General features: G+C 43.5%; 1 protein-coding gene across 2 annotated transcripts; it reads left to right on the plus strand.

Moving 5' to 3' along the window:
• Window positions 1–2,941: 2,941 nt before the first annotated feature.
• Window positions 2,942–5,741, plus strand: LOC106582215 (translationally-controlled tumor protein homolog). 2 transcript variants are annotated; one of them, XM_014165068.2, is made up of 6 exons: window positions 2,942–3,076; window positions 3,797–3,870; window positions 4,145–4,329; window positions 4,502–4,607; window positions 4,846–4,962; window positions 5,078–5,741. In XM_014165068.2, the coding sequence occupies exons 1-6, from the start codon at window positions 3,049–3,051 to the stop codon at window positions 5,078–5,080; spliced, it is 513 nt and encodes a 170-aa protein (XP_014020543.1). In that variant the 5' UTR covers window positions 2,942–3,048; the 3' UTR covers window positions 5,081–5,741. The 2 variants fall into 2 exon arrangements, with proteins under 2 accessions (XP_014020543.1, XP_014020469.1); XM_014164994.3 differs by having other exon boundaries at window positions 2,950–3,076; window positions 3,797–3,887.
• The last annotated feature ends 11,398 nt before the right edge of the window (window positions 5,742–17,139 follow it).

Below are 17,139 nucleotides of genomic sequence, written 5' to 3' on the forward strand. Positions count from 1 at the left end.
AGACTAGTCAAGGATCATATCACCACCACCCAACCTGATACCCTAGACCCTCTCCAATTTGCTTACCGCCCCAATAGGTCCACTGACGATGCAGTCGTCATCACACTGTCCTATCCCATCTGCACAAGAGGAATACCTATGTAAGAATGATGTTCATTGACTACAGCTCAGCATTTAACACCATAGTATCCTCCAAACTCGTCATTAAGCTCGAGACCCTGGTTCTCGACCCTGCCCTGTGCAACTGGGTCCTGGACTTTCTGACGGGCCGCCCCCAGGTGGTGAAGGTAGGAAACAACATCTCTACCCCGCTGATCCTCAACACTGGGGCCTCACAAGGGTGCATTCTCAGCCCTCTCCTGTACTCCCTGTTCACCCATGACTGCGTGGCCATGCACACTTCCAACACAATCATCAAGTTTGCAGACGACACAACAGCGGTAGGCTTGATTACCAACAAAGACGAGACGGCCTACAGGAAGGAGGTGAGGGCCCTTGGAGTGTGGTGTCAGGAAAATAACCTCTCACTCAACGTCAACAAAACAAAGGAGATGATTGTGGACTACAGGAAACAGCAGAGGGAGCAAGGTCAGTACAGGTGCATCAAAGCTGGGACTGAGAGACTGAAAAACAGCTTCTTTCTCAAGGCCATCAGACTGTTAAACAGTCACCACTAACATAGAGAGGCTGCTGCCAACATACTGACTCAAATCTCTGGCCACTTACATAAATGGAATTAATAAAGGCATCACTAGTCACTTTGAATAACACCACTTTAATAATGTTTACATATCATACATTACTCATCTCATATGTATATACTGTATTCTATACCATCTATTGCATCTTGCCTATGCCACACGCCATCGCTCATCCATATATTTATATGTACATATTCTATTCATCCCTTTGTATTTGTGTGTGTAAGGTAGTTGTGAATTTGTTAGATTACGTGTTAGATATTACTGCATAGTCGGAACTAGAAGCACAAGCATTTCGCTACACTCGCATTAACATCTGCTAACCATGTGTATGTGACCAATACATTTTGATTTGACTTGAGAGATTTTGTCTTTTTTTTTCATTTTCAGTTTCAGTTACTTAGCTAGCAAATGCAGCTGGCTAGTTTAACCTACTCAAACGCCCGGCTCAAATAGAGGGATAGTATGTTAGCTAGCTGGCTATGACTTTCCAACACAACACTGGAACTCTTCCAAGTCAAGATAAGCTTTTGGTTGTATTCATTTATTGCCGCCGGAGCTGCCGGTGTAACTGCTAAACTGCTTACTGACTATACAATTTAACGTTACTGCATGATTGTAGCAGGTTAACTAACACATTAGTTCTATTAGCTATGTAGACTAGGACGTTACTTTACCTAATATGGGGACGACAATGTAGGCTGTGTGTAGCAGTTATGATCCCCTGGTCACATTCAGTTGAAGTCGGAAGTTTACATACACTTAGGTTGGAGTCATTAAAACTCGTTTTTCAACCACTCCACAAATTTCTTGTTAACAAACAAAAAAAATAGCTTTGGCAGGTCGGTTAGGACATCTACTTTGTGCATGACACAAGTAATTTTTCCAACAATTGTTTACAGACAGATTATTTCACTTATAATTCACTGTATTGCAATTCCAGTGGGTCAGAAGTTTACGTACACTAAGTTGACTGTGCCTTTAAAAAGCTTGGAACATTCCAGAAAATTATGTCATGGCTTTAGAAGCTTCTGATAAGCTAATTGACATCATTTGAGTTAATTGGAGGTGTACCTGTGGATGTATTTCAAGGCCTACCTTCAAACTCAGTGCCTCTGCTTGACATCATGGGAAAATCAAAAGAAATCAGCCAAGACCTCAGAAAAAAATTGTAGACCTCCACAAGTCTGGTTCATCCTTGGGAGCAATTTCCAAACGACTGAAGGTATCATCTGTACAAACACTAGTACGCAAGTATAAACACCATTGGACCACGCAGCCGTCATACCGCTCAGGAAGGAGACTCGTTCTGTCTCCTAGAGATGAATGTACTTTGGTGCGAAAAGTGCAAATCAATCCCAGAACAACAGCAGAGGACCATGTGAAGATGCTGGAGGGAACAGGTACAAAAGTATCTATATCCACAGTAAAACGAGTCCTATATTGACATAACCTGAAAGGCCGCTCAGCAAGGAAGAAGCCACTGCTCCAAAACCGCCATAAAAAAGCCAGACTACGGTTTGCAACTGCATATGGCGGGGACAAAGATCGTACTTTTTGGAGAAATGTCCTCTGGTCTGATGAAACAAAAATAGAACTGTTTGGCCATAATGACCATCGTTATGTTTGGAGGAAAAAGCGGGAGTCTTGCAAGCCGAAGAACACCATCCTAACCGTGAAGCACTAGGGTGGCAGAATCATGTTGCGGGGGTGCTTTGCTGCAGGAGGGACTGGTGAACTGGGCTGTAACTAACAAGTGTAGGCTTACCCTGGCATGTCGTTTTGATAACCATGTACATCTCTCTCGGACAAGGTGACTTTGATCAATATATTCGGCTCTATTTACTCCCAGATTCTAAAAAGGTTTTATGGGTATTATGACTCATACTGTGGTACTCTATGGTGTTGGTGTTTCTGTACAGCACTTTGAGATATCAGCTGATGTAAGAAGGGCTATATAAATACATTTGATTTGATGTGGTGCATGATGTTTCTGTCCTCTACTTCTATACTGATGTGACAACACCACATCTCACACACATTGGTATCCTCCACAACCCGGTCACCCCAACCATCCTTCCACCCAAAACAAACTTTTCAATTTAAAAACATAATAATATGTATAGCTCCACTTTATATATAGTAATATAATGTATTTTTATGGTTTTTCGTATTTTTATCCGCCAGAGGGCACACTTGCCTCATAAATGGGCCACAAATAAATGACTTCAACAGCAAATTGTACACTCGACAGCGTTGGATGCATGACGCTCTTTTCTGGTCAAGCCAGTGAGGGTGAGGGGATTCCGTTGTCTTTGTGTCGAATTCGAAACATCAATCCGACAAAATGATCATCTACAAGGACATCATCACTGGTATGGACAAATATCTCGTATGCCCATATTGTATTTTTTTGAAATGATGTTGTCATGCTATCTATATTCAGAATCAAGTGTGTTGGTCTTTAATGGTTCCCAGTGTTGTGAAATCAAAGGCTAAGGCCTTGCACAGGGCCAGACGTAACCTCAGCTGTGTATGTTTCTACTATAAACTGTTTTACTATTACACACGCAGGGGCTTTTAATCAAGAAAAAGGGAATGTTTGGTAATGTAAGCAAAGGAGAATATTTACTTATCGCGATGCAAAACAGGTGCAGTTTACGGTACTGGGATATGTGGACCTTGTTAGTTAGTCAGCCTGCAGCTGCTTGTGTTCCATGCGGGCGCTCAGCTGTCAAAAGACCGTCAACTAACAGCAAACGCTATCAATCACTCAATGGTTGAACTGTACATTCGTCGATTATCCACATACTAACCATTTGCACACATACTAGTATCTTAACGTTATGCTTCTAATCCAGTTATATTAGCTTTGTAAACCTAGAAGATCTTGCTAGTACCACAGCAGTAGCTGTAGCATGTCTGTCAGCCGTCTAACAAATAGGATTAGTGGGCAAGCTCAGCTATGTTAGCGGGCAGCAGCAGGACCTGGCCTGGGGAAGTCTGTAGAAGGCCCAAGGCAAACTACGTGACAACAATGTAACCTCGTGACTGAACTATTCATGTGGTTTCTATTCATTTCTGTTTCATTGCAGGGGATGAAATGTTCTCTGACATTTACAAGATCAAAGAATCAACAAATGGGATGTTATTGGAAGTTGAGGGAAAGGTGCGTCTCCACTGCAGGTATAAGCTCTCTGAGTTGTGGTGGTGAGAGGTGAGGTGTATTAGGATTTGGAGCCACTTATTGACTTGGGTATCATCTTAACTCAAGTCATAGTTTTGCATTATGCCTGAGTTTACATAGACAAGTCCTATCAGATGGTCCTGAAATAGAATAAGGTTTGTTTGACAGTATTGGGACCGAACCACTGAGTGATTCAGCACTCACTCTCCTCTCTCCTTCCCATCGTCCTCCTGTATTCCCCCTCTCCTCCCCTCAGATGGTTAGTAGAACGGAGAATATCGATGACTGTCTGTTGGGGGCAAATGCGTCGGCGGAGGTGCAGGATGACGGCTGCGAGTCCAGCACAGTCAGTGGAGTGGACATCGTTCTCAACCATAAACTGCAGGAGACATCCTTCACCAAGGACTCATACAAGGGCTACATCAAGGACTACATGAAGGCGTGAGTGTGTTCGGGACGGGTGTCTGTGCATGTGTTGCATGTGCTAGGACTGATACAGGCTAGACCCATCAGTCTCCCTGTATGCCCATCAAAACTGTGACTGTACTTATGTAGATGAAAATGTCCTTATTTGAAATGAAATGCAGTTGAAGGTGTGTGGGGGTGTGTGCAGGATCAAGGCTAAGCTGGAGGAGAACAACCCAGACAGAGTGAAGCCCTTCATGGCTGGAGCTCAGGAGGAGATCAAGAAGATCATGGGCAACATGAAGAACTACCAGGTAACTACTAGTTACGGCTATATATCTACTAGCTTATTCGTAGCAAATTCAGCTACACATGCATTCCTCACATCACATCAACTATTTGTGCTCAGTCAAGCTGTGATGATTGAAGGTCCAGGCCTATGAAACTAAAAAGATCTAGATTGGAGAAGAATCGTGTGGATGTAGTTTCACTGACCTAATTTCTCTTTAGCCCCGCTTACATTCCCTCTCTCTGTTCCCCCTCCCACTGTAGTTTTTTACAGGTGAGTCCATGAACCCAGATGGTATGGTTGGTCTGCTGGACTTCCGTGAGGACGGCATCACTCCCTTCATGACATTCTTCAAAGACGGCCTGGAGATCGAGAAATGCGTGAGTCCCTTTATCCCCGTCTACTCATGTCTAATAACACACTGATTATGTTAGAACTTATAACCAGTCTACTCATGTGTTATAACCACTGACCTTCCTCTCCTCTCTTTCACAGTAACACTCTGGACTAACTTTGTTTCTATTGGCTGCTCAGCTGCATCTCACCTGACCCACGACCACCAACCAACGAGACGACTGCTCTGCATTACATTTGGATTGAAAGCATTTAGTTACAATTGTTATATTATATCTGATTGGAATGGAAGTATTACTTTATAGTATTATAAGATGCCCAAACCATGTCATGTCTATGTGGTTGGCTGAAGGGTTGCTGTGACAGTATTTTGGTGTTGATTCTGTAATTGACCTTACTGATTACTGTGTTAAACTCTTGATTATTGCAGTGTTCTGGTAACTGGTATATTCAGGAAGGCCCAATCAGAACATTCAGATAGAGGCATATATGCTCTATATATATACATTTCTATCATGCAGAATAAGGAATTGTGTCAGCTCTATGTTACATTTCTACCTGGGACATTCAATATGTCACACACAGTTTGCTGGGATGATTTGTTTATCTCTGCAAAGACAATGTTTCAGTCCACTGATTAGTTATTCATTAATTGGTTATTTATTGTTGATTGATTAACTCTCAGGCCTCCATTTGCTTGGTTTACAGTTACGTTAGATGTGACACCCTTACTAAAAGTAGTGGGATAGCTTAGGACTTCCTGATTTGAGTTGTGAAAAATAAAACTAACACTGGGTAAAACATTTCCAGTCGTGGTGTTGATTTGTTTAAAAATGTAGATGATACAATCATTGGATCCATCAAAGATATTTGATGTTAAAGCCATTGGCCTTTTTGTTGAAATGTTTATCTCTGAAGCTTGTTCTGTCACGTAAGTAGTCCTACATATTTAGTGAAAATGGAAAATATGCAAATACCAGTCGTTTCATTATTTTATGCATTTTTTATAAATTATTTATTGCACAGTTGCAGGTTCTGTAAGTAAGGTGAAAAATAAAATCCAAGGAAAACATCCAAAGTACAGTGCAGCTTTAAGGCCAAGTGCTTCACACAGTATGGTGCATAGTGCAAGATCCCCACATCATCCTACCAACAGGTTGACAACAAGCAGACACTCTGGTCATGTGACTTTGGGTACCAGTCAAAGAACAGAAAGACTCCCCAACTCTCCACCATGATGGGAGGCCCTAGGGGCAACGTCCATATCCCAGGCAGGATGCTCCTTTCTGGGCTAGTACCTCTTCATCTCCTTCCCTGGTAGTGGCGGTACTCTGGCTTCAGTTCCCAGGTGCTCTTGTGGGTTCCTTTAGCGTTGTACACGCCTATCTCCCTCGGCATCTCCTTCAAGTAGGTCTACAGGAAACGCAAACAAAACATCTCTCTGGATCTCCTTTGCATATGTCTATAGGAGACAAAAAATTCTTCCTCTTCTCATACTCCACCTACACACAGAACACACAGCCCACAGAAAACCCACAGGGGCAGGGAGGGAGCACGGTAGAAGTGCACATTACAGTTCCAGGTGTATGTTGATCCAACACTATAAAGATATGCATGTAACCTTCAGAAGCATGCAAGCAGGCAGTTACACACACACACACACACACACAAACACTGCTTTTTAATATGTGACATGGCAGTGTTCTTACGTTAGCAACATGGTTGGAAACAGGTTTGAAGTTGTTGGTGACAGCCCTGTCTATCTGCTCGGTCAGATGCCGGGGCTTGGTAGACACCTCGATCTGTAATCTGAGGAGAGCGAGATACAGAGGAATACACATGATAACATTAACACACATACAAACACCCAGTAGTGACCAGTCATTCAGGGTAGGTGGGGCTGAGCCCTGTTTAGCTATAAAAAACAATATATATATATATATATATATATATACAGTGGGGAGAACAAGTATTTGATACACTGCCGATTTTATAGGTTTTCCTACTTACAAAGCATGTAGAGGTCTGTAATTTTTATCATAGGTACACTTCAACTGTGAGAGACGGAATCTAAAACAAAAATCCAGAAAATCACATTGTATGATTTTTAAGTAATTACTTTGCATTTTATTGCATGACATAAGTATTTGGTCACCTACCAACCAATAAGAATTCTGGCTCTCACAGACCTGTTAGTTTTTCTTTAAGAAGCCCTCCTGTTCTCCACTCATTACCTGTATTAACTGCACCTGTTTGAACTCGTTACCTGTATAAAAGACACCTGTCCACACACTCAATCAAACAGACTCCAACCGCTCCACAATGGCCAAGACCAGAGAGCTGTGTAAGGACATCAGGGATAAAATTGTAGACCTGCACAAGGCTGGGATGGGCTACAGGACAATAGGCAAGCAGCTTGGTGAGAAGGCAACTACTGTTGGCGCAATTATTAGAAAATGGAAGAAGTTCAAGATGACGGTCAATCACCCTCGGTCTGGGGCTCCATGCAAGATCTCACCTTGTGGGGCATCAATGATCGTGAGGGATCAGCCCAGCACTACACGGCAGGACCTGGTCAATGACCTGAAGAGAGCTGGGACCACAGTCTCAAAGAAAACCATTAGTAACACACTACGCCGTCATGGATTAAAATCCTGCAGCGCACGCAAGGTCCCCCTGCTCAAGCCAGCGCATGTCCAGGCCCGTCTGAAGTTTGCCAATGACCATATGGATGATCCAGAGGAATGGGAGAAGGTCATGTGGTCTGATGAGACAAAAATAGAGCTTTTTGGTCTAAACTCCACTCGCCGTGTTTGTAGGAAGAAGAAGGATGAGTACAACCCCCAAGAACAAATCAAATCAAATCAAATGTATTTATATAGCCCTTCGTACATCAGCTGATATCTCAAAGTGCTGTACAGAAACCCAGCCTAAAACCCCAAACAGCAAGCAATGCATGTGAAAGAAGAACGGTGGCTAGGAAAAACTCCCTAGGAAAAACTCCCTAGAAAGGCCAAAAACCTAGGAAGAAACCTAGAGAGGAACCAGGCTATGAGGGGTGGCCAGTCCTCTTCTGGCTGTGCAGGGTGGATATTATAACAGAACATGGTCAAGATGTTAAAATGTTAATAAATGACCAGCATGGTCAAATAATAATCATCATAGTAGTTGTCGAGGGTGCAACAAGCACGTCCGGTGAACAGGTCAGGGTTCCATAGCCGCAGGCAGAACAGTTGAAACTGGAGCAGCAGCACGGCCAGGTGGACTGGGGACAGCAAGGAGTCATCATACCAGGTAGTCCTGAGGCATGGTCCTAGGGCTCAGGTCCTCCGAGAGAAAGACAGAAAGAGAGAAAGAGAGAATTAGAGAGAGCATATTTAAATTCACACAGGACACCGGATAAGACAAGAGAAATACTCCAGATGTAACAGACTGACCCTAGCCCCCCGACACATAAACTACTGCAGCATAAATACTGGAGGCTGAGACAGGAGGGATCAGAAAGAACACCATCCCAACCGTGAAGCATGGAGGTGGAAACATCATTCTTTGGGGATGCTTTTCTGCAAAGGGGACAGGACAACTGCACCATATTGAGGGGGAGGATGGATGGGGCCATGTATCGCGAGATCTTGGCCAACAACCTCCTTCCCTCAGTAAGAGCATTGAAGATGGGTCGTGGCTGGGTCTTCCAGCATGACAACGACCCAAAACACACAGCCAGAGCAACTAAGGAGTGGCTCCGTAAGAAGCATCTCAAGGTCCTGGAGTGGCCTAGCCAGTCTCCAGACCTGAACCCAATAGAAAATCTTTGGAGGGAGCTGAAAGTCCGTATTGCCCAGCGACAGCCCCGAAACCTGAAGGATCTGGAGAAGGTCTGTATGGAGGAGTGGGCCAAAATCCCTGCTGCAGTGTGTGCAAACCTGGTCAAGAACTACAGGAAACGTATGATCTCTGTAATTGCAAACAAAGGTTTCTGTACCAAATATTATGTTCTGCTTTTCTGATGTATCAAATACTTTTGTCATGCAATAAAATGCAAATGAATTACTTAAAAATCATACAATATGATTTTCTGTTTTTAGATTCTGTCTCTCACAGTTGAAGTGTACCTATGATAAAAATTACAGAACTCTACATGCTTTGTAAGTAGGAAAACCTGCAAAATCGGCAGTGTATCAAATACTTGTTCTCCCTACTGTATATATGGATATGTATATATTATTGTTTTGTTGCCTGTTTTGGATGTTATTTTGGCATTAATACGTGTCACATCAGTTTTCAAACAATTTCAGTTAATAAAGCTGGCAGTGAACAAGTTCTCATTTGCAACTCCGACCTGGCCAAGATAAAGCATAGCAATTCGACACATACAACAACACAGAGTTACACATGGAATAAACAAAACATACAGTCAATAATACAGTAGAACAAAAGAAAACAAAAAGTCTATATACAGTGAGTGCAAATGAGGTAAGTTAAGGCAATAAATAGGCCATGGTGGCGAAGTAATTACCATATAGCAATTAAACACTGCAATGGTAGATGTGCAGAAGATGAATGTGCAAGTAGAGATACTGGGGTGCAAAGGAGCAAGATAAATAAATAAATACAGTATGGGGATGAGGTAGGTAGATAGATGGGCTGTTTACAGATGAGCTATGTACAGGTGCAGTGATCTGTGAGCTGATCTGACAGCTGGTGCTTAAAGCTAGTGAGGGAGATATGAGTCTCCAGCTTCAGAGATGTTTGCAGTTCGTTCCAGTCATTGGCAGCAGAGAACTGGAAGGAAAGACGACCAAAGGAGGAAATGGCTTTGGGGGTGACCAGTGAGTTATACCTGCTGGAGCGCGTGCTACATGTGGGTGCTGCTATGGTGACCAGTGAGCTGAGATAAGGCGGGGCTTTACCTAGCAGAGACTTGTAGATAACCTGTAGCCAGTGGGTTTGGCGACGAGTATGAAGCGAGGGCCAACCAACGAGAGCGTACAGGTTGCAATGGTGGGTAGTGTATGGGGCTTTGGTGACAAAACAGATGGCACTGTGATAGACTGCATCCAGTTTGTTGAGTAGAGTGTTGGGGGCTATTTTATAGATGACATCACCGAAGTCGAGGATCGGTAGGATGGTCAGTTTTACGAGGGTATGTTGGCAGCATGAGTGAAGGATGCTTTGTTGCGATATAGGAAGCCGATTCTAAATTTCATTTTGGATTGGAGATGCTTAATGTGAGTCTGGAAGGAGAGTTTACAGTCTAACCAGACACCCAGGTATTTGTAGTTGTCCACGTATTCTAAGTCAGAGCAGTCCAGAGTAGTGATGCTGGACGGGCGAGCAGGTGCGGGCAGTGATCGATTGAATAGCATGCATTTAGTTTTACTTGCGTTTAAGAGCAGTTGGAGGCCACGGAAGGAGAGTTGTATGACATTGAAGCTCGTCTGGAGGTTTGTTAACACAGTGTCCAAAGAGGGGCCAGAAGTATACAGAATGGTGTCGTCTGCGTAGAGGTGGATCAGAGAATTACCAGCAGCAAGAGCAACATCATTGATGTATACAGAGAAGAGAGTCGTCCCGAGAATTGAACCCTGTGGCACACCCATAGAGACTGCCAGAGGTCCGGACAACGGGCCTCCGATTTGACACACTGAACTCTGTCTGAGAAGTAGTTGGTAAACCAGGTGAGGCAATCATTTGAGAAACCAAGGTTGTCGAGTCTGCCAATAAGAATGTGGTGACTGACAGAGTCGAAAGCCTTGGCCAGGTCGATGGATACGGCTGCACAGTAAGGTCTCTTATCGATGGCGGTTATGATGTTGTTTAGGACCTTGAGCGTGGCTGAGGTGCACCCATGACCAGCTCTGAAACCAGATTGCATAGCGGAGAAGGTACGGTGGGATTCGAAATGGTCGGTAATCTGTTTGTTAACTTGGCTTTCGAAGACCTTAGAAAGACAGGGTAGGATAGATATAGGTCTGTAGCAGTTTGGGTCTAGAGTGTCACCCCCTTTAAAGAGGGGGATGACTGCGGCAGCTTTCCAATCTTTGGGAATCTCAGACGATACGAAAGAGAGGTTGAACAGGCTAGTAATAGGGGTTGCAACAATTTCGGCAGATCATTTTAGAAAGAGAGGGTCCAGATTGTCTAGCCCGGCTGATTTGTAGGGGTCCAGATTCTGCAGCTCTTTCAGAACATCAGCTATCTGGATTTGGGTGAAGGATAAATGGTGGGGGCTTGGGCGGGTTGCTGTGGAGGGTGCCGGGCAGTTGACTGGGGTAGGGGTAGCCAGGTGGAAAGCATGGCCAGCCGTAGAGAAATGCTTATTGAAATTCTCAATTATAGTGGATTTATCGGTGGTAACAGTGTTTCCTAGCCTGAGAGCAGTGGGCAGCTGGGAGGAGGTGCTCTTATTCTCCATGGACTTTACAGTGTCCCAGAACTTTTTTGAGTTAGTACTACAGGATGCAAATTTCTGTTTGAAAAAGCTGGCCTTAGCTTTTCTAACTGCCTGTGTATATTTGTTCCTAACTTCCCTGAAAAGTTGCATATCACGGGGGCTATTCGATGCTAACGCAGAACTCCACAGGATGTTTTTGTGCTGGTCAAGGGCAGACAGGTCTGGAGTGAACCAAGGACTATATCTATTCCTAGTTCAATTTTTTTTGAGTGGGGCATGCTTATTTAAGATGGTGAGGAAGGCGCTTTTAAAGAATAGCCAGGCATCATCTACTGACGGAATGAGGTCAATGCCATTCCAGAATACCCCGGCCAGGTCGATTAGAAAGGCCTGCTCGCAGAAGTGTTTTAGGGAGTGTTTGACAGTGATGAGGGGTGGTCGTTTGGTCGCTGACCCATTACGGATGCAGGCAATGACGCAGTGATCGCTGAGATGTTGATTGAAAACAGCAGAGGTGTATTTGGAGGGCGAGTTAGTTAGGATGACATCTATGAGGGTGCCCGTGTTTACGGATTTGGGGTTATACCTGGTAGGTTCATTGATAATTTGTGTGAGATTGAGGGCATCAAGCTTAGATTGTAGGATGGCCGGGGTGTTAAGCATGTCCCAGTTTAGGTCACCTAGTAGCACGAGCTCAGAAGATAGATGGGTGGCAATCAATTCACACATGGTATCGAGGGCACAGCTGGGGGCAGAGTGAGGTCTTTAGCAAGCGGCAACTGCTATAATATGTTCACATCAAATATGTTCACATCAATATTAAAGTAGCATTAATAAAGTGACTAGTGATCCATTTGTTAGAGTGGCCAATGATTTCAAGTCTGTATGTAGGCAGCAGCCTCTCTGTGTTAGTGATGGCTGTTTAACAGTCTGATGGCCTTGAGAGAGAAGCTATTTTTAAGTCTCTCAGTCCCAGCTTTGATGCATCTGTACTGACCTTGCCTTCTGGAAGGTAACAGGGTGAACAGGCAGTGGCTCGGGTGGTTGTTGTCTTTGAGGATCTTTTTGGCCTTCCTGTGACATCGGGTGGTGTAGGTGTCCTGGAGGGCAGGTAGTTTGCCCCCGGTGATGCGTTTTGCAGACCGCACCACCCTCAGGAGAGCCCTGCAGTTGTGGGCAGTGCAGTTGCCGTACCAGGTGGTGATACAGCCCGACAGCATGCTCGAACGGCAACGAGTAAAGAATGTGATGCTTTATCGCTGACTAACTTGGTCCTATCAAAGCTATACAAATGTTGACCATAGCACAGAGAAGATTCTTAGTCAATGTTATGATGGGGCCAGTGTGATGTCTGGTAAACATGGGGGCATGCAAAAGGTAGTGCAGGAAAGGTAGTGCAGGAAAGGTAGTGGAGGAAAGGTAGTGCTGAATCGGGAAGTGCCTTTTGTGCATTGCTTTAACCACCAGCTGCACTTAGTCATAGTGCACGCTATGTTCTCTGAGGGTGCATTGGATGACTTTTTTAAGGTGTGTAATTTACAAGTTCCTCAGGAAACCAACTGTGGCTGCACAATATACGGGAGAGAAACTGAAACAGCTGCTTGAGCAGTGATGGACGAGTGTTGTTATAAAATTATGGTACAGAGGTGCGACTTGAGGCTGTGGGCCTATTGAAAGCTATTTGCGAGCAGAGCTTCAGATTCATTGCCTTCATGGTCCACAAAGTCCTCAGCCTGCTTGATCCCTCTAACAAGTTACTTCAGGTTGAAGCAACTGATCTGTACACTGGCATCCGAGTCGTCCGCTGTGCCCACAATTGTGTGGAAAAACTGCAACGTGACAGTGAGTTTGATGAGTTATGGGAGAAATACAATCACACGGACACCCCGCTCCAAGCAAACGGCAAAGAGTAGTAAGTAGTAATCTAAAAGAATATGTGGTCGAAACAACAATGGGTCAGCAAGGAGAGGTTATAATGAGAAGGAGTGCAAAATACTGTTTTTCAGCACTCTGGATGCTGTACTAGGAGAAATGTCAGCAAGATTTAACAAACGAAACAGCCAACTTGTTGAGACCCTATGTGCCTTGCACCCAGAGAATGAAACCTTTATGGGATGTGGAAAATGTGAAACCATTGCTGGACTTAATCTCAGGAGACTTTGTGGAAGCTGAGTTTACTGTCATGCTAGTTTCTACAGAATGAAATTCAGAGTACTGGCCACCCCTCATAGCCTGGTTCCTCTCTAGGTTTCTTCCTAGGTTCTGGCATTTCTAGGGAGTTTTTCCTAGCCACCGTGCTTCTACACCTGCATTGCTTGCTGTTTGGGGTTTTAGGCTGGGTTTCTGTACAGCACTTTGTGGCATCGGCTGATGTAAGAATGGCTTTATAAATACATTTTATTGATTGAATTTGATTGTATTATTTTGTTATTTGCTAGTTTCTGGAAATGCATGGCAAATGTCAGAAATAAGCGTAGACGTGATTTCTTTATTGGCGTTGCTGCCAAGTATACTGCTTGATTTCTGTGATGTGGTTGGATTGGAAATGTTTGGTTTATAATATAATCAGATTGTTTTGAATGTTGTTTTATATGGTAGAAGAGGTGCTTTGCATTACATTGATGAGGGTGGGCAGACCTTGACCAATGGTTGAGTAACGATGTAGCTATATTGTTGCCATAAACAAGTCGTTGCTATGGAATACTAATTTCTCTATTATCATACGCAGCGTAGTACCGCACTCTTGTTAGAAGACAGCTTGGTAGCTGCGTCCAAGCTGCATTGTACAGATAAGTCGTGATAGTGCATTGTACATTATTTTTTGCGTTCCGCGATTGGAAATGCATTGTATTGTCATGGGAAAGTGTTATTACGGTAATTAGCAACTGTTTTGCATTGCATTGCTGGGTATTGTGCATGTAGCTGTTTAGCGTTGTCATAATTTGTAATTTCTCGAGCCAGTTATGAATTGTCCATGTTTGTAAAGTGGTGTGCGTGGCTGCAAATACATTGTATGTAATTGTACTATCGATTATTATCGATCCTGTGTTATCAGCAAGCAAAAATAGTTGTGCCCCTTAGTCATTTCTGATGCCCCCTTGCGGAGTTAATCCTGCCGTCGGGCCTGCTAGTATCGCATCTAACAGTGTGCTGTTGTGCCCATAGCATCCTTTGCCATATGCTTGTCTGTTCTGTTTTATTATGTGGCCCATAGTCACAAAAATTATCCATAACTATTGGTGTTGAAAACAACTGAGGTTACCGATGAGAATAACTTTTGAGAGTAACTATTTTCACAAGACTCACATATATGCGCTGTAATGTAAAGAGGGGTTGTACTACGGTTGCACTCCATCTGCCTTTGTTATAGCTATATTCCCACATTTTTTGGAGCGACTGACACATTCACTTTATAACGTGTACTGAGAGTTATTCCTTCATTTACGGCCATACCAACTTGACTACGCCTGATCTCGGTCGATGTTGGAAACTAAACATCGTCGGGCTTTGTTAGTACTTGGATGGAAGACTGCCTGAGAATTCCAGGTGCTGTAAGCATTTTGCTCCAGTAGAGTGCACTGTTTGATGCAATAAGCAAATTAAAAACCTTTGAACCCGCAGCAAAAGGAAATCGGGGATAAAATTAACACCTGCCGCTTGCCAAATGAGGGTAGATTTAAGTATTGGCTTGTAAGAATATGTATTTCTGCAGCCACGTTGACGGGTGATGAATTTGCAGGGCTCTACAGAATTACATTCGCATTTGCGAATAAAATACTCAAAAGTTAATCATGAGCACATGTGCGAGTTGCGATTTATAGCAGAAAAATGCTGCAGTAGCTGTTTTAAAAGTATTAATGACATTTTGTTTCATAGTTGCAAATTGCACAAAGAAATAAGAAACCTATATCCCACCTGGCTGGGGAGCTGAAAGCAAATGCAAAATATTTATGAGGCCTTGCACAGGGCCACACGTAATCTCAGCGGTGTATGTTTCTACTATAAACTGTTTTACTATTACACACGCCGGGGCTTTTCATCAAGAAAAAGGGAATGTTTGGTAATGTAAGCAAAGGAGAATATTTACTTATCGCGATGTAAAACAGGTGCAGTTTACGGTACTGGGATATGTGGACCTTGTTAGTTAGTCAGCCTGCAGCTGCTTGTGTTCCATGCGGGCGCTCAGCTGTCAAAAGACCGTCAACTAACAGCAAACGCTATCAATCACTCAATGGTTGAACTGTACATTCGTCGATTATCCACATACTAACCATTTGCACACATACTAGTATCTTAATGTTATGCTTCTAATCCAGTTATATTAGCTTTGTAAACCTAGAAGATCTTGCTAGTACCACAGCTGTAGCATGTCTGTCAGCCGTCTAACAAATAGGATTAGTGGGCAAGCTCAGCTATGTTAGCCGGCAGCAGCAGGACCTGGCCTGGGGAAGTCTGTAGAAGGCCCAAGGCAAACTACCTGACAACAATGTAACCTCGTGACTGAACTATTCATGTGGTTTCTATTCATTTCTGTTTCATTGCAGGGGATGAAATGTTCTCTGACATTTACAAGATCAAAGAATCACCAAATGGGATGTTATTGGAAGTTGAGGGAAAGGTGCGTCTCCACTGCAGGTATAAGCTCTCTGAGTTGTGGTGGTGAGAGGTGAGGTGTATTAGGATTTGGAGCCACTTATTGACTTGGGTATCATCTTAACTCAACTCATAGTTTTGCATTATGCCTGAGTTTACATAGACAAGTCCTATCAGATGGTCCTGAAATAGAATAAAGTGTTTGACAGTATTGGGACCCAACCACTGAGTGATTCAGCAGCTCCTTCAGGGTTATCTTTGGTCTCTTTGTTGCCTCTCTGATTAATGCCCTCTTTGCCTGGTCTGTGAGTTTGGTGGGCAGCCCTCTCTTGGCAGGTTTGTTGTGGTGCCATATTCAATACATTTTTTAATAATGGATTTAATGGTGCTCCGTGGGATGTTCAAAGTTTAGGATATCTTTTTATAACCCAACCCTGATCTGTACTTCTCCACAACTTTATCCCTGACCTGTTTGGAGAGCTCCTTGGTCTTGGTGCCACTTGCTTGGTGGTTTTGCAGATTCTGGGGCCTTTCAGAACAGGTGTATATATACTGAGATCATGTGACACTTAGATTGCACACAGGTGGACTTTATTTAACTAATTATGTGACTCCTGAAGGTAATTGGTTGCACCAGATCCTATTTAGGGGCTTCATGGCAAAGGGGGTGAATACATTTGCAAGCACCACTTTTCTGTTTAAATATATATATTTTTTAAACAAGTTATTTCTTTCATTTCACTTCACCAATTTGGACTATTTTGTGTATGTCCATTACATGAAATCCAAATCTGTAACGGGCTTCAGCGGAAAGAGTGGACCAAAGTGCAGCGTGGTAAGTGTTCATGATTTGTTAATATCAAAAAACACTCAAACAAAATAACGTCAGGGAAAAACGAAAGCGCACAGTTCTGTCAGGTACAGAATACAAAACAGAAAACAACTACCCACAAACACAGGTGGGAAAAGGTTGCCAAAGTATGATTCCCAATCAGAGACAACGATAGACAGCTGCCTCTGATTGGAAACCATACTCGGCCAAAACAAAGAAATAGAATGCATAGAATGCCCACCCTATATCACACACTGACCTAACTAAACAGAGACAATTGGCTCTCTCAGGTCAGGGCATGACAGTACCCCTCCCCCAAAGGTGCGGACTCCCGGCCGCAAACCTGAACCTATAGGGGAGGGTCCAGGTGGGCATCTACCCTTG

This window comes from Salmo salar, chromosome 21 (genome assembly GCF_965601325.2).
Source record: "Salmo salar chromosome 21, fSalSal1, whole genome shotgun sequence".
Classification (NCBI taxonomy): domain Eukaryota; kingdom Metazoa; phylum Chordata; class Actinopteri; order Salmoniformes; family Salmonidae; genus Salmo; species Salmo salar.